Source organism: Vitis riparia, chromosome 15 (genome assembly GCF_004353265.1).
Source record: "Vitis riparia cultivar Riparia Gloire de Montpellier isolate 1030 chromosome 15, EGFV_Vit.rip_1.0, whole genome shotgun sequence".
NCBI lineage: Eukaryota > Viridiplantae > Streptophyta > Magnoliopsida > Vitales > Vitaceae > Vitis > Vitis riparia.
In genome coordinates, this window is record NC_048445.1 from 5,113,365 (window position 1) to 5,139,291 (window position 25,927).

At 32.8% G+C, this 25,927-nt stretch overlaps 3 protein-coding genes and 1 pseudogene across 3 annotated transcripts; all 4 read right to left on the reverse strand.

Moving 5' to 3' along the window:
* Positions 1–4,280: 4,280 nt before the first annotated feature.
* Positions 4,281–6,894, reverse strand: LOC117931826 (geraniol 8-hydroxylase-like). Its single transcript, XM_034852896.1, has 2 exons — positions 6,010–6,894; positions 4,281–5,032 (listed from the first exon to the last, which is right to left on the reverse strand). The coding sequence occupies exons 1-2, from the start codon at positions 6,892–6,894 to the stop codon at positions 4,427–4,429; spliced, it is 1,491 nt and encodes a 496-aa protein (XP_034708787.1). The 3' UTR covers positions 4,281–4,426.
* Positions 6,895–12,960: 6,066 nt separating this feature from the next.
* Positions 12,961–15,531, reverse strand: LOC117931888 (geraniol 8-hydroxylase-like). Its single transcript, XM_034852963.1, has 2 exons — positions 14,647–15,531; positions 12,961–13,566 (listed from the first exon to the last, which is right to left on the reverse strand). Exons 1-2 carry the CDS (start codon positions 15,529–15,531, stop codon positions 12,961–12,963), a joined length of 1,491 nt encoding a protein of 496 aa, XP_034708854.1.
* Positions 15,532–20,263: 4,732 nt separating this feature from the next.
* LOC117931722 lies at positions 20,264–20,822 on the reverse strand (annotated as a pseudogene).
* Positions 20,823–23,583: 2,761 nt separating this feature from the next.
* On the reverse strand, positions 23,584–25,927 carry LOC117931631 (cytochrome P450 76T24-like). The gene is made up of 2 exons (XM_034852624.1): positions 25,017–25,927; positions 23,584–24,366 (listed from the first exon to the last, which is right to left on the reverse strand). Exons 1-2 carry the CDS (start codon positions 25,905–25,907, stop codon positions 23,761–23,763), a joined length of 1,497 nt encoding a protein of 498 aa, XP_034708515.1. The 5' UTR covers positions 25,908–25,927; the 3' UTR covers positions 23,584–23,760.

Genomic DNA, 25,927 nt, shown 5'->3' on the forward strand with positions numbered 1-25,927 from the left:
AGAATGTGTTCTCTATAATAAGTCCAGTGGAAACGGGAAGATAGAGTTCGTCGAGACCCTTGCTTGCTGCGTGTTCAACACTGAAAAAACCTTTGTGAGAATTGTTATGAGCAATGGGATTTGCACCGCTGTCCCTATGGGTCCGTCTTACCTGGTTAAAGAGGTCACTCGGGATCCTATTAGCTCCTTCATTGCAACCCAAATAGACGAGCAAAATTGTTTTCATAAAGACAATGGTGCATTTGCTTCACAATTCATAGAATTTTGCTTTTCTAGAAAGGAGGCTTTTCAGTTTTATCATGTTGGGCCAGCTTACAGAGACCAATGTGTCAATGTGGAGTTCATTTGGTGAAATCTCTAGTTCTGCTACTCTCTCGGTTAAAGAAGACTTTAAAGGGTGGCGCCCATGGCCATTTTGGGAGCTGAAACAGACCGCATTTCCCCATTGATGCTTCTCACATAGCATACTTAGGCGAAGATTATAAGTTGAATGAGGCAAATGTATACTTGAGAAGGCATCCACATTGACAATAGCAACAACTAGTAGACATAAATAATCTAAACATGTTAATAACAATCCTTAAATAGCAATTAGATCATAAGCGGAATTGAAAAAAACGTACCTCTCGCCATTGCCATTCTTATAGGTTAAAACAATGTCTTTAATTTTTTAGGTTTCAGGTGCTTCTAAATATTTCTCAACTTCTACTTAGATGGTGTTTTTTAAGACTGAAAGAAATTGAAGGCTTAGGGAACCTTACCCTTTAGTGCTCTGTCCCTTTTTAAAGACTTTTTCCATCATCGAGTCTGCTTCGAGCATGCACAGAACATGGGGTAGTGATGCGATCGTGGTTCCGAATGTTAATCTTCATTCTTAAATTGATGGAATGAATGTGAACCACATTTTGAATCATGTCTTCGGTTTTTAATTACTGAAGATACAGAAGAAACAAAATTCCAACAACAAATTCAACACACACAATCCAGTCTCGGTTACACTTTTGCATGGCCACCATGTACATGCAACTGCCAAGCACCTACAACTACAATCAATCAAGCTCCTTCCCACCCCAGGTCCTCCTTTCTACCTAGCCACCTTTGGTAGGCCATCCTTAGGACACACGTGCCTTATCCTTTATGCCTTCATGCAGGCCTTCAAAAATTGATTTAAAAAAATCCAGCTTTCAAATAATCTTAATCTCTTAACCTTTTATTTTATTTTTATTTATTTATTTATTTATTTATTTCCTTAGAAATTTCAAGTCATTGCTAAAATCCTATTTTAATAAATTTTGTTGCCACTTTTCTTTTTGGCAAACATCTTTTGCAATTTTCCCTGTTTTATTTATTTATTTATATTTTTCACGTTTTTAACAAGCATGAATAATTTTATAATTTCAAGTAATGGAATTTGTGGAGTTAATTCATACTAAAAAAAGGGGGCATTCGTGGGGCTCGACATGTATGATTGATATTGATTGATTTATGCCCTACTCTAATATGCATGAGATTATTCTGCATTCATGCAGTAACTTTTGTTTCTTGTGAAAATGCATCATTTTTCATTGCTAAGGTACGCCTCATGCCTAATCATATTTATTTATTTATCCGCTATCATGCATAACTTGCTTTTACACCCTTGACCATTATTTGATATCTATGATTAATTGATCAATTGTCACACTTGTCTTAACCAAATAATAGAAACCTAATTCTTAGGGTTTAGAGGAGTGTTACGGCCTATCATCGTACCTTCTTAATAGATAACCTGACCCTCAAACCCAAACTCTATTTTTCACAGACCTGTTTTTAATTTAAGAGTCACATTTAGAGTTTTTCTTTCTTTTTTTATTTTTCCCTTTTAAAAATAAAAATAAAAAAGTGACAATTCCAAAAACTTTTCAACAATCAATTTTCAAAATAAAAAATTGAGTCTCGCCATTCGAGTGGAAACGCATGCGAAAAATGCGGCGTCCACCTTATCTATAGCATGTGAATGGAAAGTTGGTGTTGAACTATTAACGGGGGAAGTCACTTTTTCAAAATTAGCTATCTAAAATTCTACTTCTTGATTCTAATTCCTAGAAAAAGTATGAGACAATTGTTCATGGAATATATAAAAGTACTGTTACAACTTATATATTTGGTTTTCAAAAAATGTTGAAGAAAAAATTGTTATTTTATATTTAGTTAAAAGATATGCCTTACCCAAGTTCAAGTTGGAATAAATTTATGTGGACCTAAGTTTTTTTATGTGCATTCTCATTTGATGGCAAAACTCACTTTTTATTTGTGAAAAATATGATTTTTTGAAAAATAAGACTTAGAGTCGGATTAAACAAGAAAAAAAACTCTACTCTTTATTTGGAAAAGACGTGTCTGTAAAAATTGAGTTCAAATTTGATGATCAAGTTACCTATTGGAAAGGTACAGTTATGAGTCATAACACCCCTCAAGCCCGTATACATATGATATCTATTAAACAAGTGGAAGAAATTATAAAAATTAATTAATTAATCATGAATACCAAAAAAAAAAATCACACAAATCAAAAAATGCATGACCATACAAAGGAAAATAGAAGGAGAAGTGTGGTATAATCCATTAGGTTTTTTCTTTCATTTTTTTTCCTGTCTTACGTTCTTCCTTTACATATTGTATAGTTTGCGTCTCAATCTTGATCTATTTATTATTTTTTAAGTTTATAGTACCTATCAAAAAATGTATCATCAACAAGACGATGCCACTGGCCTATAAATTTTTAGGTTTCACTATTTTTACCCTAATTCTATTATTAACTTATATTCTTATACCTTTTTTTTTTTTTTTATCATTATTAAGCTGTCAAAGAGGGTATTTGTTTTTTTGGCTTTTTACTGAAAACAATTTATTTTCAAAATTTAAGCTGTTTGTTTTTTTTATTTTTTCATGACTTATTATAAACTTTTTACTAAATAGAAAAAACCAAAATATATAATTTTTCTAAATAGAAAAAATATCATATTGATTTTTCTTTACTTTTTAATACTTAATAGAAATAAAATACTATAAAAATAAACAACATAATATTTAATATTATGAAGCATTAAACTTCTATTTAGAATTAAGTAAAAAAACAAACATCACCTAAATCTCATCATATATCTTTTAGTTTCCAAATGTTCCGTTTGATTAAGATACCACTTCTTCGATGAATTAAGTGTATAAAATGCTGAAGTTTGAAAAGCACGCAGAGATAAGGAGTTTTCAGGTCCTTGTCTTTCGGCGCATGATAACATTTGAAATGGAAGGTGGCCGGGTCTGGCTGGTGGGAAGTGTGGTTACGAAGAAGGCCAGCTCCACCTTATCTGCAACATGTGAATGGAAGGTTGGTGTTCAACTATTCACGGGTGAAATCACTTTTTTGAAATTAGCTATTTAAAATTCTACTTCCTGTTTCTAATTTCTAGAAAAAGTATGAGACAATTATTCATGGAATATATAAAAGTACTCTTACAACTTATATATTTGGTTTTTGAAAAATATTGAAGAAAAAATTGTTATTTTCTATTTAGTTAAAAGATATACTTTACCCAAAGTTCAAGTTGGAATAAACTTGTTAGAGTATGTTTGATTCTTATATAATTGAAGGAAAAGAAAATATATAAAAAAAAAAAGAAAAAATGAAAAAAAAAAAGATTCAACGAGATAATAAATTACTTCAATTTTATTTATTTATTTTAGTTTTTAAATATAAAAATAAAATGATTTGAAAATATATAAGTTTCTAACTTTTTTTTAAAACTTGATTTTCTTTTATATATTTCTTGAAATAATCAAATATAAAAAAAAATATTTTGTTTAACTTTTTTTCTCGTCTTTATATTTTCTAGCAATCAAACATAAGTTTATAGATTTATAATGGTAAACTCAATTAACAATTATTAAATCATCGGGAATGCACCAACCATCAATAATCCACTATTCAAAGGAAAAAGAAGAAATACAATAATAAAACTTGTTTTAAAAAAAAACTCACAATTATAGTCTCACCATAAAACATAAAATGATTAAAAAAAAAATATAGATACAAACTCTTTACCCATCACATAAAATTCTCTTATTTTTCTTTATTTTTTATTCATGGTATATGCGATTTGGTTAACAATGAAAGTATTTCTCGTATTTTGCTGCATCAAAATTTGTCCCTAAACTTTAATTTATTTTTTTCTTCCCTCCATCCTACCTCAAGTGAAACAATACAAAATACTCAAAGTTATACCAACATGGTACAATGACAGTGAAGCAAATATTATTTTCTTTATTAATCACTGCATTATTTCAGGAACTTAGTAAATACATATGCTTTTTCTCATAATCTAATAATCAATATGATATTTTTAAAAATATATACTTATCCAAGTTGGTCCTTAAATAAAGACAAATGCTATGGCTTGATGGGAATAGCCTGGAGAGGTTGGGCTTTCCTCAATGTAAATCCAAACTTCTCAGTCATGTCCATATCTTCTGGTTTCAGACCATCTTCAAGCTTCCAATCAAAGGAGTGAAGAAGAGAAGCCAACATCAAGTGAACCATCCTATGGCCTAATAGCAATCCAGGACAGATTCTTCTTCCAGCACCAAATGGAATGAGCTGGAAGTCTTGACCCTTGACATCAATCTCGCACTCCAAAAACCTTTCAGGCACAAATGAATTAGGGTTGGACCATATCGTGGAGTCTCTGCCAATAGCCCATACATTGACAAGTACATGAGCATTTTTTGGCACTGCATAGCCTAATATTTCTGACTTCATTTCGGTCTTTCTAGGAACCAGAAATGGGACTGGTGGGTGCAACCTGAAGGTTTCTTTTACTACTGCTTGTAAATAAGGGAGTTTTGAGATGTCTGACTCTTCAACCATCTTTTCTTTGCCTACGACTTTGCCGAGCTCACTTCGAGCTTTTGCCATTGATTTAGGGTTGTTTAACAATTCTGCCATTGCCCACTCTACCGTGCTCGAAGTAGTGTCAGTTCCCGCAGAGAATAGGTCCTGCCATGGAGTAATATACTAATATCAGAAAGAATACTACATATTAATTTACGGCATCACATCGATGTAAGCTATAGCCGCCTTCGGTTTTTCAAAGATCCACGCCATCGATTATTGTTTTCTAATAACTTATCCAGAAATCTAGTCAACAAATCAACCATTTTTTAACTAGACTATTTAAACCCAATAAGCAAATTCCACTACGCTAAAAGAATACACATAGATTATGAAGTGATGCTGCTCTTTCTAAACTCCTTTTCCCTTCTAGTTTTTCAACAAAGTAGTTTTCCCATTTGGAAAAAAACTACCTGTCATAATTGGCAGACCATTTTTCAACTAGAATGTTTCAACCCACTAAGCAAATTCCACCACGCTAAAAGAATATATACACATCAATTATGAAGTGATGATGTTCTTTCCTAACTCTTTTTCCCTTCTAGTTTTCCAACAAAGGAGTTTCCCCATTTGGAAAAAACTATTTGGAGTGCAAAGCATATCTTTCTGTAAAGAAAACCTCAAAATACCTGTATGGTTGTAGGATTGTACAGCTCCAATTCTTGCTCCAAATGGGTTCTCGTAAATTTTTTAGGGCACTTTTTTTTCTCACTTTTAAATAAGAAATTTAGGGAGAAAAACCTTTTAACATTTTTCCCTTTTTTTCTTTAATATTTTTTTCACCTTCTTTTATAACACCCAAATATATATATATATATATATATATTTTAAAAAGAGTTATTTTTAAAATATTTTTTCCCTTTACTTTCCAAGATCAAGCATTTCCTTATTTTACCAATATACGAGACGCAGAGTAAATATAACATTTCTATGTATTAGCAAAGCACTTACCATATTCAGGAAACATGCACGATGCTGGTTTAGAAAAAAAAATGATTTCATTTCCATGGTCATATGTAGAGTTGAACTGAAAAGGAGGGTACTAGAACTAATCAATAAGAACCTTAAGATATGATACTTACCACAAGCAAATGTCTGACATCGTTGCTGCTCAACCTATGGTCATGTTGTTTGTCGAGATTGAGGAGGCCATCTAGTACATCGTTGTTGGCCGAAGAAGCTTTTAATGGCAACCTTTGTTCGATGAAACCATCAAAAACCTCGACAAGTTTATTAAAACAAACCGTCATCCTTTTCAGTATTCCTTGTGGATCAACCAATCTAAGAACCGGAAAGAAGTCTGCAAGGTTAGGCTTTCCAGCTTCTTCCATTATACTCCATATAAGATCCTTGAACTCTTGTGAGAAATTGGAATTATAGTGAGCCAAATTAACAGAGAAAATAGTGTTTGATAACAAATTAAGGGTGGTTGTGAAGGTTGCTCTCCCAATATCGACTGCCCGACCGCTGCTGCAACTTTCCTGAGCATGGCCTAGTAGCTGTTGCACAATGTTTTGCCGCATGACTTGGCCGGCGTCGACACTATGCGAGGAAAACATCTGCATGCTGCAAATCTTCCTGAGGTTGCGCCAATGAGCCGATGCTGGTAAAAATACTATTGAAAAATGGTGATGGTCGGCAACTTGAATGGAATTGAGGACTGTCCTGCTGGAAAAGGCTTGGTCATTTTTGTTTAGCACTTCCTGGGCTGCTTCTGATGAGGAAACGACTATGGTGGTGGTGCTTCCTAGCTTGAGAGACATTAGAGGACCATAAGTTTTGGAGAGAATTGTAAGTGATTGATGGGGTTTTTCCCCCAGTTTGAGGAGGTTTCCGATAATCGGGAAAGGGCGGGGACCTGGCGGAAGCCTGGCCACACCGGATTTCCGATTGGTGAAGCCAATAGTGAGCACTTTAACGCATGACCATACAAAGGAAAATAGAAGGAGAAGTGTGGTGTAATCCATTGGGTGTTTTCTTTAGGTTTTTTTTTTCCTGTCTTACCTTCTTCCTTTATATATTGTATAGTTTGCATTTTAATCTTGTTCTCTTTATTATTTTTTAAGCTAATTATATTACCTATCAAAAAAAATGTATCATCAATTAGAAGATGACGCGTATATATTTTTAGATTTCACTATTTCTACCCTAATTTCATTGTTAATTTATATTCTTGTACCTTAATCTCATTCTCCTGGGTCTGGCTGGTGGCAAGTGTGTTTACGAAGAAGGCCAGCTCCACTGTTGACCCCTCATTTTGGCCAAGTAAGAGAGCCTTTCTTTTTAGGCCAGCTGGGGCTGTTAAGGAGCTGTGGAGAGGATGTTCTCCTGGGTCCGGAGGGGAGATTCAAGGACCGTTGGGGAGAGGCTTGGAGGAGAAGCAAGAACGGTAAAAAAACGGAGCAGAGGGAGGAAGGGAGCATTTTAGACGATGAGGGAGCCTTTTTTTTTTAAGCGGGGTGAGCAGGCTGCGAGAGGGCGTTTTTTGAGAGGAGAAGAAAACGAGCTTGGGAAAGGAAAACAGAGAGTGAACTGGTACCTGAGAGAGCTGAAACAGAACAAGGAGAACTGAAGAAACTGAAAAAAAACAGAGTAGAGAGGATTCCGAGTGGTTCTTTTGGAGAGGCATTTCCAGGTATGATCATTGGGTCGTCGTCTTCCTTTATCCTTTTGATTTATCGGATGCTATTTGCTGCTTGGTGTCTCTATTGATCATTGAGCATTGTTTGTTGTTTGATGCTTCCGTTGATTTTTGGATATTGTTTGCTGATTAATGTTTGAGGAACCATGTTTAGGCTTTTGTTTAAGCTCATCCTGAAATTTTCAGTTTGTTTCTGAGAATTAATTTGTGGATTGGTGTGGACATCAAGGGCCACTCGTTTGCTTTACTGGATCCGATTGTATACATGTATGCTCTGTTTTGGTTCTATTTTGGTATTTTTGATTTCTCTTGTAAATATCTCATGCTTTGCTCCTTCCCTGAACTTGATTTATCAAAATCATACTCTTGTTTCCTTTGGATTCCACCTGCTCCTAGCTCTTTGACAATCCATGACATAGAGCTAAGTTCATACTCTGTTTTTACGTTTTTATTCTTCTCTGTTTATTGCTCTGTTTCTTGTTGATGGTGGGATGATATCGTCAATGGCCAAGTTGCTGGGATTGGTTCAAAAATGTTGGCCACAGGACTGCATTGGAGTCTTGGTATTTGGGATCACTTTGCCATCTGAGTTCAATAAGCTAAAGAGTGGCAATAAACATCTCAGTTCTGAAGTGCCTTGTCAGAAGCCAATAAGTTTGGCAAATAATGGGTCACGTTTATGGTTCTCTTAATGGCATTCGAATAATCAGCAGAATTGATGGGGTTCTTTTGGAGCAGAGTTGCAGGTTGAAAGTGGGGAAGAGAAGTTTCGTGAGGGAGATGGCATGGAATGGGTAAGGAAATTGAAAGAGCCATAAATATAACTGGTCTTAATGGGAAAATTGAGGAGTTAAAAGCAGAGGAATCAAGAGCAACTCAATAATTGCTCGCTTTATGGATATTTCATTAGTAATGCCGCAAAGAAGAGAAGCAATTATAATCTGTATATTTTATCTGGCTTGAGGGATTACCATTGGATCATCATTTGCATGCTACTCTACTGGAATTGCACCCGATATGCCATTTCATAATTCTTAACTTGAGAGACAGCTTGCAGATTCTTCATCTTCTTCTGAACAGAACTTGCAATCAGTCAGAACCTTGAAATTGCTTTCAGGGCCATGATACCGGAACCTCATCCCATGCTTTCTGCCACCTCTTAAACCTCGGGACCCCACTTTCACATGGTCCGCATGGCCATCTTCCAGCGGTTTTAGGACGTCTAAGGTTGGCAAGCTGTTGGAATATGATTTTTAAGGAGAGCAAGTGGCACTCACCAAGCAGCGCCATGTAGATGTCCCAGGCGAAATAAGTCTAAAACCCAATTCAGCCAGTCATTCCAACCCGAGAACAGCAGAGGGAATTGACAAACGGGCAAGTCCATATCTAAATTGTTTAGGAAGAAGGCATCTCTGATTCCTCTCTCCTAACCATTCGAAATCCTTCTTTCAGCAAATCCAAACCCCAAGCCGAACAACCCCGTGTCTAAAACCTTAGGACCATGCTCACCAATCGCTTTTCATGTCCTCATCTTACATGCCTACTGGGTTTAGTGACAAGTCCATATCTACAACTATGTGTATAAGGAGACTGACAGCTTCTTTGGAGAGAATGTGTTCTCTATAATAAGTGCAGTGGAAACGGGAAGATAGAGTTCGTCGAGACCCTTGCTTGCTGCGTGTTCAACACTGAAGAAACCTTTGTGAGAATTGTTATGAGCAATGGGATCTGCACCGCTGTCCCTATGGGTCCGTCTTACCTGGTTAAAGAGGTCACTCGGGATCCTATTGGCTCCTTCATTGCAACCCAAATAGACGAGCAAAATTGTTTTCATAAAGACAATGGTGCATTTGCTTCACAGTTCATAGAATTTTGCTTTTCTAGAAAGGAGGCTTTTCGGTTTTATCATGTTGGGCCAGCTTACAGAGACCGATGTGTCAATGTGGAGTTCATTTGGTGAAATCTCTAGTTCTGCCACTCTCTCGGTTAAAGAAGACTTTAAAGGGTGGCGCCCATGGCAATTTTGGGAGTTGAAACGGACCGCATTTCCCCATTGATGCTTCTCACACAGCATACTTGGGCGAAGATTATAAGTTGAATGAGGCAAATGTATACTTGAGAAGGCACCCACATTGACAATAGCAACAACTAGTAGACATAAATAATCTAAACATGCTAATAACAATCCTTAAATAGCAATTAGATCATAAGTGGAATTGAAAAAAAATGTACCTCCCGCCATTGCCATTCTTATAGGTTAAAACAATGTTTTTAATTTTTTAGGTTTTAGGTGTTTCTAAATATTTCTCAACTTCTACTTAAATGGTGTTTTTTAAGACTAAAAGAGATTGAAGGCCTAGGGAACCTTACCCTTTAGTGTTCTGTCCCTTTTTAAAGACTTTTTCCACCACCGAGTCTGCTTCGAGCGTGCACAGAACATGGGGTAGTAATGCGATCGTGGTTCCGAACGTTAATCTTCGTTCTTAAATTGATGGAATGAATGTGGACTACATTTTGAATCATGTCTTCGATTTGTTACTGAAGATACAAAAGAAACAAAATCCCAACAACAACTTCAACACACACAATCTAGTTTCTATTACACTTTTGCCCGTATATATATGATCTCTACTAAACAAGTGGAAGAAATTATAAAAATTACTTAATTAATTAATTATGAATACCAAAAAAAAAAATCACACAAATCAAAAAATGCAAGGCCATACAAAGGAAAATATAAGGAGAAGTGTGGTATAATCCATTAGGTTTTTTCTTTCATTTTTTTTTCCTGTCTTACGTTCTTCCTTTACATATTGTATAGTTTGCGTCTCAATCTTGATCTATTTATTATTTTTTAAGTTTATATTACCTATCAAAAAATGTACATCAACAAGACGATGCCACTAGCCTATAAATTTTTAGGTTTCACTATTTTTACCCTAATTTTATTATTAACTTGTATTCTTATACTCTTTTATTTTTATTTTTATTTTTTGTTTTATCATTATTTAGCTGTCTAAGAGGGTGTTTGTTTTTTTTATTTTTTTACTGAAAATAATTTATTTTCAGAATTTAGACTGTTTGTTTTTCTATTTTTTTTTATAACTTATTATAAACTTTTTCTTGAATAGAAAAAACCAAAATATATAATTTTTTTAAATAGAAAAAATATCATATTGATTTTTTTTATTTTTTAATATTTAATAAAAATAAAATACTACAAAAATAAATAATCTAATATTTAAGATTATGAAGCATTAAAGTTCTATTTAAAATTAAGAAAAAAAAACAAACATCACCTAAATCTTATCATATATCTTTTAGTTTCCAGATGCATGGTTTTAAAAACCAGACCGGACCGGCCGGTCCGACCGATTGGACCACCAGCCGGTCATGGTTCTGGTTCGATCCGGTCATTAGACCGGATGAAGACCGAACCGGGATTGGACCGGTTGAACCGGCGGTCCAACTGATGAACTAGACAAACCGGCCGGTTCTGAGGGAAAAAACCGGTTCAAATTATTTTATTTTTATTTTTGGTTTTCCAAATGCTCATTTTCAATCTCCATATTCCAATTTCCAAAATAAATGAAGACATGGATTTTATATTTATTAGTATGCAAAAATCTTCATGAATATTCAAACATTGACATGTTATGTTTTTATTTTGAGTAATTATTTAAGTGTTGTGGACCTATGGTTGACATTTATATTATTTGTTATGGACAATGTGTTAAGTTAACAACTCTTTGATAATTTGGTTATTATAGATAGTAATGGTTTGATTATTTGATAAATATTGAGTTTATTGACATTATGAATGTATAACATCTTATATTGTGTTATAAATATCATATATGATAATTGATAATTGATGACTTCTACAGGTAAAAAATTTTGTGACAAAACTCAAGTTACTCAATAAACAAAATAGATGCTGTCAAAATTTATATAGAATTTATTAATTTTTTAATTTTTTATATTATATAAAATAATAAAATATATATTTATGACGTCACCGGTTCGATAGCGGTTCGACCGGCGGTCCGACCAGTGAACCGTGAACCGGTAACTTTTCCGGTTCAATGACTAGTCCGGTTTTTAAAACATTGTCCAGATGTTCCGTTTGATTAAGATGCGACTTCTTCGATGAATTACGTGTATAAAATGCTGAAGTTTGAAAAGTACGGAGAGATAAGGAGTTTTCAGGTCCTTGTCTTTCAGCGCATGATAACATTTGAAATGGAAGGTGGGTCTCGCTGGTGGGAAGTGTGGTTACGAAGAAGGCCAGCTCCACCTTATCTGCAACATGTGAATCGAAGGTTGGTGTTCAACCATTCACGGGTGCAATCACTTTTTTGAAATTAGCTATTTAAAATTCTACTTACTGTTTCTAATTTCTAGAAAAAGTATGAGACAATTATTCATGGAATATATAAAAGTACTCTTACAACTTATATATTTGGTTTTTGAAAAATATTGAAGAAAAAATTGTTATTTTCTATTTAGTTAAAAGATAACTTTACCCAAAGTTCAAGTTGGAATAAACTTGTTAGAGTATGTTTGATTCTTATATAATTTAAGGAAAAGAAAATATAAAAGAAAAGAAAAAGTGAAAAAAAAAAAATTCAACGAGATAATAAATTACTTCAAATTTATTTATTTATTTTAGTTTTTAAATATAAAAATAAAATGATTTGAAAATATATAAATTTCTAACTTTTTTTTTAAACTTGATTTTCTTTTATATATTTCTTGAAATAATCAAATATAAAAAAAAATATTTTGTTTAACTTTTTTTCTTGTCTTTATATTTTCTAGCAACCAAACATAAGTTTATAAATTTATAAAGGTAAACTCAATTAACAATTATTAAATCATCGGGAATGCACCAACCATCAACAATCCACTATTCAAAGGAAAAAGAAGAAATACAATAATAAAACTTGTTTTTTTAAAAAAAAAAAAAAAAACTCACAATTATAGTCTCACCATAAAACATAAAATGATTAAAAAAAAAAAATAATAGATACAAACTCTTTACCTATCACATAAAATTCTCGTATTTTTCTTTATTTTTTATTCATGGGTATATGCGATTTGGTTGACAATGGAAGTATTTCTCGTATTTTGCTGCATCAAAATTTGTCCCTAAACTTTATTTATTTTTTTCTTCCCTCCATCCTACCTCAAGTGAAACAATACAAAATACTCGAAGTTATACCAACATGGTACATTGACAGTGAAGCAAACATTATTTTTCTTTATTAATCACTGCATTATTTCAGCAACTTAATAAATAAATATGCTTTTTCTCATAATCTAATATAATCAATATGATATTTTTTAAAATATATACTTATCCAAGTTGGTTCTTAGATAAAGACAAATACTATGGCTTGATGGGAACAGCCTGGAGAGGTTGGGCTTTCCTCAATGTAAATCCAAACTTCTCAGTCATGTCCATATCTTTTGGTTTCAGACCATCTTCAAGCTTCCAATCAAAGGAGTGAAGAAGAGAAGCCAACATCAAGTGGACCATCCTATGGCCTAATAGCAATCCAGGACAGATTCTTCTTCCAGCACCAAATGGAATGAGCTGGAAATCTCGACCCTTGACATCAATCTCGCACTCCAAAAACCTTTCAGGCACAAATGAATTAGGGTTGGACCATATCGTGGAGTCTCTGCCAATAGCCCATACGTTGACAAGTACATGAGCATTTTTTGGCACTGCATAGCCTAATATTTCTGACTTCATTTCGGTCTTTCTAGGAACCAGAAATGGGACTGGTGGGTGCAACCTGAAGGTTTCTTTTACTACTGCTTGTAAATAAGGGAGTTTTGAGATGTCTGACTCTTCAACCATCTTTTCTTTGCCTACGACTTTGCCGAGCTCACTTCGAGCTTTTGCCATTGATTTAGGGTTGTTTAACAATTCTGCCATTGCCCACTCTACCGTGCTCGAAGTAGTGTCAGTTCCCGCAGAGAATAGGTCCTGCCATGGAGTAATATACTAATATCAGAAAGAATACTACATATTAATTTACGGCATCACATCGATGTAAGCTATAGCCGCCTTCGGTTTTTCAAAGATCCACGCCATCGATTATTGTTTTCTAATAACTTATCCAGAAATCTAGTCAACAAATCAACCATTTTTTAACTAGACTATTTAAACCCAATAAGCAAATTCCACTACGCTAAAAGAATACACATAGATTATGAAGTGATGCTGCTCTTTCTAAACTCCTTTTCCCTTCTAGTTTTTCAACAAAGTAGTTTTCCCATTTGGAAAAAAACTACCTGTCATAATTGGCAGACCATTTTTCAACTAGAATGTTTCAACCCACTAAGCAAATTCCACCACGCTAAAAGAATATATACACATCAATTATGAAGTGATGATGTTCTTTCCTAACTCTTTTTCCCTTCTAGTTTTCCAACAAAGGAGTTTCCCCATTTGGAAAAAACTATTTGGAGTGCAAAGCATATGTTTCTGTAAAGAAAACCTCAAAATACCTGTATGGTTGTAGGATTGTACAGCTCCAATTCTTGCTCCAAATGGGTTCTCATAAATTTTGGAGGGAGAGAAAAATGAAAGATAAAAAAAAAAAAAAAAAAAAAAAAACACTACAGAAAAATTGACAAAAATTAAATTAAATTATTCAACAAAGCACTTTCGTTTTTTCTCACTTTTACATAAGAAATTTAGGGAGAAAAACCTTTTAACATTTTTCCCTTTTTTTCTTTAATATTTTTTTCACCTTCTTTTATAACACCCAAATATATATATATATATATATATATATATATATATATTTTAAAAAGAGTTATTTTTAAAATATTTTTTCCCTTTACTTTCCAAGATCAAGCATTTCCTTATTTTACCAATATACGAGACGCAGAGTAAATATAACATTTCTATGTATTAGCAAAGCACTTACCATATTCAGGAAACATGCACGATGCTGGTTTAGAAAAAAAAATGATTTCATTTCCATGGTCATATGTAGTGTTGAACTGAAAAGGAGGGTACTAGAACTAATCAATAAGAACCTTAAGATATGATACTTACCACAAGCAAATGTCTGACATCGTTGCTGCTCAACCTATGGTCATGTTGTTTGTCGAGATTGAGGAGGCCATCTAGTACATCGTTGTTGGCCGAAGAAGCTTTTAATGGCAACCTTTGTTCGATGAAACCATCAAAAACCTCGACAAGTTTATTAAAACAAACCGTCATCCTTTTCAGTATTCCTTGTGGATCAACCAATCTAAGAACCGGAAAGAAGTCTGCAAGGTTAGGCTTTCCAGCTTCTTCCATTATACTCCATATAAGATCCTTGAACTCTTGTGAGAAATTGGAATTATAGTGAGCCAAATTAACAGAGAAAATAGTGTTTGATAACAAATTAAGGGTGGTTGTAAAGGTTGCTCTCCCAATATCGACTGCTCGGCCGCTGCTGCAACTTTCCTGAGCATGGCCTAGTAGCTGTTGCACAATGTTTTGCCGCATGGCTTGGCCGGCTTCGACACGATGCGAGGAAAACATCTGCATGCTGCAAATCTTCCTGAGGTTGCGCCAATGAGCCGATGCTGGTAAAAATACTATTGAAAAATGGTGATGGTCGGCAACTTGGATGGCACTGAGGACTGTCCTGCTGGAAAAGGCTTGGTCATTTTTGTTTAGCACTTCCTGGGCTGCTTCTGATGAGGAAACGACTATGGTGGTGGTGCTTCCTAGCTTGAGAGACATTAGAGGACCATAAGTTTTGGAGAGAATTGTAAGTGATTGATGGGGTTTTTCGCCCAGTTTGAGGAGGTTTCCGATGATCGGGAAAGGGCGGGGACCTGGCGGAAGCCTGGCCACACCGGATTTCCTATTGGTGAAGCCAATAGTGAGCACTTTAACGCATGACCATACAAAGGAAAATAGAAGGAGAAGTGTGGTGTAATCCATTGGGTTTTTTCTTTAGTTTTTTTTTCCTGTTTTACCTTCTTCCTTTATATATTGTATGGTTTGCATTTTAATATTGTTCTCTTTATTATTTTTTAAGCTAATTATATTACCTATCGAAAAAAATGTATCATTAATTAGAAGATGATGCGTATATATTTTTAGATTTGACTATTTCTACCCTAATTTCATTGTTAATTTATATCTTTATACCTTAATCTCATTCTCGTGGGTCTAGCTGGTGGCAAGTGTGTTTACGAAGAAGGCCAGCTCCACTGTTGACCCCTCATTTTGGCCAAGTAAGAGAGCCTTTCTTTTTAGGCCAACTGGGGCTATTAAGGAGCTGTGGAGAGGATGTTCTCCTGGGTCCGGAGGGGAGATTCAAGGACCGTTGGGGAGAGGCTTGGAGGAGGAGCAAGAACGGTAAAAAAACGGAGCAGAGGGAGGAAGGGAGCATATACCATCTTCAAATTGATAAATGGTAGTTTTTTCATTCATTCTTTCATTTGTTCATGTACAGAGTATTTATAGAGGGTAATCATCATTCTAAAAATGGAAAAGAATGATACAAGGAAAGAATAATATAAGTAAATAACAACTAATATCCTAATATCTCAACTTTCCTAATATTTAAACATTCCTAATATCTCAACACTAAATGATACAAGGAAAGAATGATATAAGGAAAGCATTCCTAATATCTCAACACTTCCCCTCAAGTTGGTGCATAGATGTCACACATGCCCAACTTGTCTAAAAATTTTGAGAACACTTGACTTGAGACAACTTTGGTGAGGATATCAGCCAATTGATTTTCTGATCGAATCTTAGGCAATTCCACAATCTTATCATCCAACTTTTCCTTAATGAAGAATCTATCCACCTCGACATGCTTTGTACGATTATGTTGTACTGGATTATGAGCAATGTCACATGCGGCTTTATTGTCACAAAATAATCGGATTGGTTGCCTAGATAGGTAACCTAAATCCTGTAAGAGGAGTCTTAGCCATAATGCCTCACAAAGTCCTAGAGTCATACCTCTAAATTCCACTTCTTCACTTGAACGAACAACAACATTCTGCTTCTTACTTGTCCATGTCACAAGATTACCACCTATAAAGGTAAAGTAACCAGATGTAGATCGCCTATCATTCATTGCACCGGCCCAATCAGCATCAGTATATACTTCTATACTCTGATGATCAACTTTTTTAGCGAACAAAATTCCTTTCCTAGGAGCATTCTTCAAATACCTCAAAATACGCATGACTGCATTCATATGTTGCTCTCCAGGATTATGCATGTATTGACTCACTACACTTAATGCATAAGCAAGATCTGGTCTTGTATGAGCTAAGTACATTAATCTCCCCACAAGTCTCCGGTATCTTCCCTTATTGGTTGATACTTGATTAGGCTCAACACACAATTTCAAACCTTCTTCTATTGGTGTATTAACATGTTGACATCCCGACATTCCAGTCTCCTGTAAAAGATCTAAGGCATACTTTCTTTGAGACAAAAAAACTCATTCACTTGATCGAGAAACTTCAATCCCAAAAAAGTATTTCAGATGACCTAGATCTTTCATTTCGAATTCTCTAAATAGATAATTTTGCAAAACTTTTCTTTCTTCAGAATTATTTCATGTAACTACTATGTCATCCACATATACGATAAGTATTGTAATCTTACCATGTTGCTTCTTCAGGAACAAAGTTTGATCTGAATTACTTTGACAATAGCCAAAAGCTCTCATTGAAGAAAAAATAAAGTGAAAAAAAAAAATCATAGTCGATTACTTTATAGATTACTTCTAATTTATTTTTTTTAATATAAAAATAAAATTATTTAAAATTTTATAATTTTTTAACTTTTTTATTTATTTTTATACTTGATTTTCTTTTGTATATTTCTTGAAATAATCAAATATAAGAAAATTATTTTGCTTAACATTTTTATCCAATCTTTGTATTTTCTAGCCACCAAACATAAGTTTATAGATTTATAAAGGTAAACTCAATTGAAAATTATTAAATCATCAAAATATTTACTTTTGATTTTTTTATTTTTTATTCTTTTCAATATTAAGTGGGTGAATAATAAAATATAATTCTTATTACTTAATAAATAAGTTAAATTATTCGTAAAATTTAATACTTATTACTTAATAACTTAAGTTAACTTTAACTTAAAACTTATTAGTTAGTTTTTATAGGTTGTTTTCTAAAATTAATTTAAAATTTATTCTAAATCAACAAATTAATATATTTACCCTCATTAATTTTAACTAATATTTATATTTTCACTAATTTTAAATAATAAATTTATTTGTTAAATATTCATATTTAAAATATTGTAGATTCATAAAATAACTAAAAAATATTTTCTATAAAAGACGAATCGTAGTTATTAGATATACTTTCATTAAACATGGGTAAATTAAACAAAAAATTAAGATTAAGCATAAATAAATTATTTTAACTTAATACTTAAAGCCATTTTTTATTTTAAATTGTGGAATTAAATTATTTTACCAAACATACTTAATTAATGACTTGAAATAAGTCATTAAATCATATCAAGTTATTAAGTTGATTTATCAAAACATTCTTTTAAGTTTTATTTATTTTTTCCTCAAGGGTTATATTGACATTAAACATTTATAAAAGTATAATTAATTACACCTTTCATCATGAAAAAAAAAATATCAAATTAAATATTTTTCTATATTCTATACCAAAAGATTCTTAAAGAAATGTTGCTTGAGGTGCAATGTTTCCTCCCATTCATATTAATTTGGGAATGAATAGATTGTTTGGTAAATCAATTTAATTATTTAAAATGATTTAATAACTTTATTTAAATTATTAAGTAAATTAAACTAAAATAACTTAATATTATAACTTAAAGTTAAAAATGACTTTAAGTATTAAATCAAAATAATTAATTTATTCTTAATCCCAAATTTTGTTTTTGTCTTATTTGCTCACATCTAATGAAAATATATTTAATAGCTATAAAAGCATATTCATTATTATTTTTTATGAACATGAATATTAATTAAATTTTTTAATAATAAACATTATTTACAACTAATCAAAATAAATATGTCAATTTAATAATTTAAAATTAATTTTATTAAACAATCTTCATACTTAAAAATAAAAAATAAGTATTAAGTTTTAAGTTAATAACTTAAAAAATTTTAATTTAAAATTAAATCATTACACAATAAGTACTATTAAACTTTATTAAACATCCATAAAATGTGTGACTTATTTCATTAACTTTTAAGATTCAAAGGATCCACACTATTTTGATAATGAATAGACAACTTTTGACTTATTTCATTAACTTTTTAGATTGAAAGAATCTACATTATTGTGATTCGATGAATGGTGATGCAAGTTCATTTCCCACAATGAAAACATTGTTCATGCGGCAGATAATGAAAACATTGTTCATGCATGCAGCTGGTAATGAAAACATTGCTGTTCATGCAGCTGGTACGTTTTAATCCACAAGAAGCATTGGCTATGTTTGAAAAGTGGTTTCCAAAAAACTATTTGTTTTTGTAAAATAAAAGTGAAATAAAAGTTTCTTTTGAGCTTATAATGCATTATACTTCTAAATATGTTTTAAAAACAACTTTTATATACTATTTTTATTTTTATTGATCCTTTTATATTTATATAATTATTTTTTAATATAGAAAAAAATAATTGAAAATAATTAAAGGATATTTTTTAAAAACATTGATGTGTTCTAAAAAACAATTTTGAAAAATAATTTTCTAAAGTAGTTTTAATAGCTATTTTTTGATATTTTGTAAAATGAAAGTTTATTTGGGAATTTGAAATGTTTTTAATTTGTTTTCTATATTTTTAAATATGTTTTAAAAATAAATTTATTTGTAGTGCTTTATTTTAATTATTTTTTATGTTCATATAATTATTTTTTTAAACAATTCTCATAAAAACAAACGAAAATAATTAAAAAATATTCTCTAAAAACACTTTATTTTTGTTTTTAAGAACAAAAAAATTATTTTCTATTTTTTTATTATTAAACATTAATTTTTGTTTTTTGTTGAAGGATAAGAATTTTTTTTTTTTTCAAAAACTTTTGGTTTTAAGAACATAATACTAGGATCAAATAGGAAAAACTAATGTGATTGGCCACAATGAAATTCTACAATCAGATACGACCAAAAATTCTATTAAAACAATTTTTGCTTAAAAGTTTTGTATGAGATTAAACTTTTCCCAATCATATGGTAAATTAAAAATTCCATTAAAATCAACTTTGCTCTACATGTGTGTATATATGTATATATATGTACCCACCAAAAGCAGCAAATGTATTACATCACTCCAGCTTCAGCCATTCTCATTTTCCTTGGTGATTTTAAGGAGGCCATCTAGTAATTGAAACGGTTGATTGATGATGCCATAAAAAATATCACTAAAAACATAACTTTTCATGGTTCGCCTAGTACCGTGTGGGTAAATTTATAATCTAAAAGCAGGGAAATAATCTGCAATAATTGAGCCCTCCAGCTAACTCCACTACTAAAATCACCCTTTTAATGGCGTTTCACTAAAAGGTCAAAAAAAAAAAGAGGTTTATATCACTTTCGTAGATTGATTCACGATGTGGAAAATGAAAGATGCAAAATAAATATGAACTCCTACGTACTACTTAATTACATGGAACCATAAAAATAAAATTAAACCTTCATGGGAATAGCCCGTAGAGGCTGGGCCTTCTGCAATGTAATCCCAAACTTCTCACTCATGTCCATATTTTCTGGTTTCATACCATTTTCAAGCTTCCAATCAAGGGAATTAATGAAGAAGAGAGGCCAACATTAGGTGCACCATCCTATGAGCTAATGGCATTCCAGGACATATTCTTCTTCCAACACCAAATGGAATCAACTCAAAATCTCGGCCTCTGACATCAATATCACACTCTAAAAACCTCTCAGGCATGAATGCATTTGGATTCGACCAAGTGCTTGGATCTCGACCAATAGCCCATGCATTAACTAGTACCTGTGAATTCTCTGGAAGTATGAAGCCACATATTTCTACATCAGTTACAGCTTTATGGGGAACTAGCAGTGGGGCTGGTGGGTGCAACCGAAAGGTTTCTTGAACTATCCCTTCATTCCCAAGGACTCCTCGGATCTCCTTTTGAGCTTTTGCCATTTTTTTCGGGTTGCATAGTAACTCTGCCATTGCCCACTCTACTGTGCTTGAAATCGTGTCAGTTCCCACAACAAAGAGATCCTGATCATACAAAGCAATGTTAGAATTAAGGTTTCATTGATCATAATTTGCAATTTGCACTTACCAATGTTTTCTACATGAAAGCCCAAGAAAAATGTGTGCAAGAAGAAACTCCAAGACTGACTTCTAATTGATTGTTTACTTAAATTTTCTAGGTCAATTCAGTTTAATAACTATAACAAATTTCATAAATGCATCAAACTGAATGTGACATATGTGTACAAAGATGAAGATTTTTTAGCCAAATGTATTCATTTTCCTCCACAATATCCGGTTTCCATAATTGGGTTTGAGGAGTTCCAAAGAAATTAATGAATTTTTGGACATTTAAATAAAGATTAATAGGGTAAAAGATAGAGAGAAGAAACCATGGGAAAACATAAGTTCAACCAAGGAATTTGATTGATTAAGAGTGTGTTTAAGAGCATTTTTATTTTTATTTTTGTTTTTAATTGAAATAATTTTTTAAAAACTTTTTTTACGAGGGAATCATGAATTAATGATTTCTCAAAAAAATATTATAAGTAATTTTAAATAAATTTTTTTCAAATATTTTATAAAATATATTATTTTTCTACCAAAACAAGAAAATTTTTTTGAAGTAACTCTAAGTGTCGTATATAAGAGAATGAAAACACAGAGATGAAACTTACCTTGATAGGGAAGACACCAAAAATAATAATCACCATGCTGACGAGCTTCACCCATAAAGGCATTTTATTCGTGAAATTGACTACGAATCCCAAAAATTGTTTTGAAAGATTATGGGCCACAACCAAAAGAAAGGACAAAATTCTTAATAAACCTATCATGAAAAACCATAAATATTGAGGAAAAATACACTATCCAAAAAACAATATATTATCATTCAAAGAAGCAAAGGGTGTTTAATAAAATTTAATACTTACAATTTTATAACTTGAGTTAATTTTAATTAAATTATTTTTAGGTTGTTTATTGATTTGAAACTTATTACTTCATTTTTATTATAAGTATTAATGTTATTTGATAACATTAATTTAAAATTAATTCTAAATTATCAAATTTATATATTTAGCCTCATCAATTTTAACTAATATTTATATTTTCAATGATATTAAGTAATAAATTTATTTGTTAAATATTTATATTTAAAGTATTATAGATATATAAGTTAACTCCAAAAATGTTTATTATAAAAATGAGTTGTGAATATAAAGTCATAGTTCTAAAATATGTTCTAAGTAAACATGCATAAATAAGTCAAAAGAAATTTAAGATAAAAAAAAAAAACGAATTAGTTATTTTGACTTAATACTTAAAGTTGTTTTTTATTTTAATCTATAATATTAAGTTATTAGATTAAATTAAGTTATTAAATTGATTTATCGGATATCATTCAACTTTTTTACCTATAAAAATATACCCTAAAAGAAAAATATACAATAATGTATGCTTGCCTTAATGGTTCTTTACTAATCCTCAAAAGAACAGTTTAAGGATATATTGATAAAAAAATAAAAATAAAAAATCATCATATTTTATTTCTTTTCTATGTGATCTTACCTTTTTAGTAGAAGATTAGTTATCACTATTTCCTTTAATTTTAGGTTTTTATTTAAATAAAAGTGGTCTTTTTTAAAGTAATTTAGGAGATGTTTGGAAACTATTCTTAAAACAACAATTTTCAAACTTAAAAAATACTTATGATAAATTTTTTATTGAAAATGGTATTTTAAAAATTTGTTTTGAAAATAAGGTTTAATAAGGAAAATGCTTTGAGAACTTTTTTTATTATATATTAATGTAACTATTTTAGTATAATTTTATTCTTAAAAATTAGTTTTAAACAAACATTCTTTAAAAAACTATTCTTAAAAATATTGTCAAAGGGATAATCACCGATAATTATGATCTTAAGTGATTTAAGATTGTATTAAGGTGGTGTTTGTTTTTATATTGAACAAAAAAAATCAAAATGTTAAAATTTTTTTATTCAATTAAAAGTAGCATATTAATATCAATTAATATAATTAAAATAAATTTGTTATTAATATATTTAGTTTAATTATAATAGTTTATATAAATGGATTACTTTTATTTGAATAAAAAAAATTAAAGATTTAGATTTTTTCCATTGACCCAAAAAACAAAGACGACCTAGCTCTTTGAGTCCACTGCCCGCGGAAGTAGGAAATATTTGAGTCCTTTGGAATGGTGGATGGAAAATGATTGTGTAAGGCCTTTTGCCCAATCACAAAAGTCTTGGCTTTCACAATCATCACCTTATCAAAATGGTTTACAATTCAGCCACCGCTCATTCAATCACGATTATTGTCATTGGATAATTGGCCCTAGGGCTCTACAAAAGGGACCTTCTTTTCTTTTTCTCACACCTCTCACATCTTGGAGTTAAGTGAAGAAAAGAAGTGTGATGTAGACGGATTGAGATAGATATGTATATATAAATGCCACTTCAAGACTACTGACCCCACCCGAGTTGTCTTGTTTCAAGCCTATAGAAGCCCCACTGAACCACTCTCCACTACCTATGGCCCCACGTGAGTTGTCATATTTCAAGCCCCACTGCACTATTCTCTGCCATGCTCCACATGTTGCAAGCCTCTATTTCCGAACTAAATTTAAAGACCCTATGACATCTGTTCATTTTCAATGTGTGACATTTAAAGAATGTTAAAAAAGAGATTGTCAAAAGAGATTTTCCGCCCTATGAATCATCTTTATTTTAAGAATAAAGAAAGCCAGTGGGGAGACAGAGAGCAAAGCTTAGGCAAGCTTGAACTTTTTATTAATCATGCTGCATAATTGCATAATTGACAGGGAAGGAATTTTTTTTTGTTAATCATGCTGCATAATTGCAGGAACTTTAATAAATAAAGACACTACATGTATAATATGATAATCCGTATGAGATTTTCCAAATCTCTCCAAATCATGGTTTGGTGGGAACAGCCCGGAGAGGTTGGGCTTTTCGTAATGTAAATCCAAACTTCTCACTCATGTCCATGTCTTCCGGTCTCATACCATCTTCAAGCTTCCAATCAAAGGAGTGAAGAAGAGAAGCCAACATCAAGTGCACCATCCTATGGCCTAACAGCAATCCAGGACAGATTCTTCTTCCAGCGCCGAAGGGAATGAGTTGGAAATCTCGGCCCTTGACATCAATTTCGCACTCTAAAAACCTTTCAGGCACAAACGAATTTGGGTTCGACCACGTCCGCGAATCTCTGCCAATAGCCCACACATTGACAAGTACTTGCGCATTTTTGGGCACCGCATAACCTGATATTTCTGAGTCCATTTCGGCCTTTCTAGGAACCAGGAATGGGACGGGTGGGTGCAACCTGAAGGTTTCTCTTACTACTGCTTGTAAATAAGGGAGCTTTGTGACGTCTGATTCTTCAACTATCCTGTCTTTGCCCACTACTTGACTGAGTTCATCTTGTGCTTTCGCCATCGCTTTAGGGTTGTTTAATAACTCAGCCATTGCCCACTCTATCGTGCTCGAAGTGGTGTCAGTTCCCGCAGAGAATAGGTCCTGAGAAAGATTGTATAGTACATATATTAATTAAAATAGTAGTCTTTCAACCCAAAAAAAAAAAAAATAGCCACGCTAAGTCTATATATTATGGCACTGGATGTTATTTTTTCCGTATATCACATAACTCTTTCGGATCTCAAATCCAACTGTGTGAATTTTATAGGATGGGTACACATAATGTGTCTTGACATTTTCCTGAGCTATAATGGTTTATGTCAACACATCCAAGCAAAGTCCACTGCACTAAAGGGATGGGGAGAAAATGAATATTACATATCAATTATGAAGTAGAGGCACTGCTCTTTCCTAACACTTTTTTCTGTTCTAGTTTTCCGCAAAGGACAAAAGTTTCCCCATTAGACAGAAGCCTTAACAAAATGCAATGAATTCTTCTCCATACGGCTTTATATGATATATTTTGAGGGGACGGCTGTCATGATTTCCGGAAAATTGGAATTGTCATCTTATGCGGTCTATAATTGAGAAATGTACGATTTTTTGTATCTATTAGCAAAGCACTGACCAGTATTCATTATTTAAAAGCATAGACAACATGGTCATGGTCATATATGGAGGCGCTGGAATAAAATTGAACTGAAAAGGAGAGTACTAGAACTGAATAAAAAACCCTAAGGTATGATACTTACAGTAAGCAAATGTCTGATATCGTTGCAGCTCAACTCATGGTCATGTTGTTTGTTGAGGTTGAGGAGGGCATCTAGTACATCGTTGTCCGGGGAAGAAGCTTTTAACGGTAACCTTTGATTGATAAAACCGTCGAAAACATCTACCAGTTTATTAAAATAAACCGTCATCCTTTTCTGTATTCCTTGTGGATCAACCAATCTGAGGCCCGGAAAGAAGTCTGCAAGATTAGGCTTCCCAGCTTCTACCATTATACTCCATATAAGGTCCTTGAACTCTTGTGACAAATTGGAATCATAGTGAGCCAAATCAACAGAGAAAAAAGTGTTCGATAACAAATTGAGGGCGGTTGTGAAGGCTGCTCTGCCAACATCGACTGCCCGACCGCTGTTGCAACTTTCACGGGCATGCTCTAGAAGTTGTTGCACAACTTTTCGACGCAGGTCTTGGCTGGCCTCAACACGTTGCGGGGAAAATATTTGCATGCTGCAAATCTTCCTGAGGTTGCGCCAATGAGCAGACGCGGGTAAAAAGACCATTGAAAACTTGTGATGGTCTTGGATTTGGATGGCATTGAGAACTGTCCTGCTGGAGAAGGCCTGGTCTTTTTTGTTTAGTACTTCTTGGGCTGTTTTGGGTGAGGAAATGACTATGGTGGTGGTGCTTCCTAGCTTGAGAGACATCAGAGGGCCATACGTTCTGGAAAGAGTTGTGAGTGATTGGTGGGGTTTGTCGCCGAGTTCAAGGAGGTTTCCGATGATGGGTAGAGGGCGGGGGCCCGGCGGAAGCCTGGCTTGGAAGGATTTCCGATGGGTGGAGCCAAGGATGAGGAAATGGAAGCATAACCAGACAAAGCAAGGAAGAAGTAGAAGAACAAGTGGGGTGTAATCCATTGCTTTTCAATCTCTCAGCT

Excerpts from the sequence above, each read along its gene's own strand:
- LOC117931826 (XM_034852896.1), bottom strand. The coding sequence starts at position 6,894 with ATGGATTACACCACACTTCTCCTTCTATTTTCCTTTGTATGGTCATGC. Across the intron at positions 5,033-6,009 it reads ATGTCAGACATTTGCTTGTG|GACCTATTCTCTGCGGGAAC; the intron begins GTAAGTATCATA and ends ACTCCATGGCAG.
- LOC117931888 (XM_034852963.1), bottom strand. The coding sequence starts at position 15,531 with ATGGATTACACCACACTTCTCCTTCTATTTTCCTTTGTATGGTCATGC. Across the intron at positions 13,567-14,646 it reads ATGTCAGACATTTGCTTGTG|GACCTATTCTCTGCGGGAAC; the intron begins GTAAGTATCATA and ends ACTCCATGGCAG.
- LOC117931631 (XM_034852624.1), bottom strand. The coding sequence starts at position 25,907 with ATGGATTACACCCCACTTGTTCTTCTACTTCTTCCTTGCTTTGTCTGG. Across the intron at positions 24,367-25,016 it reads ATATCAGACATTTGCTTACT|GACCTATTCTCTGCGGGAAC; the intron begins GTAAGTATCATA and ends AATCTTTCTCAG.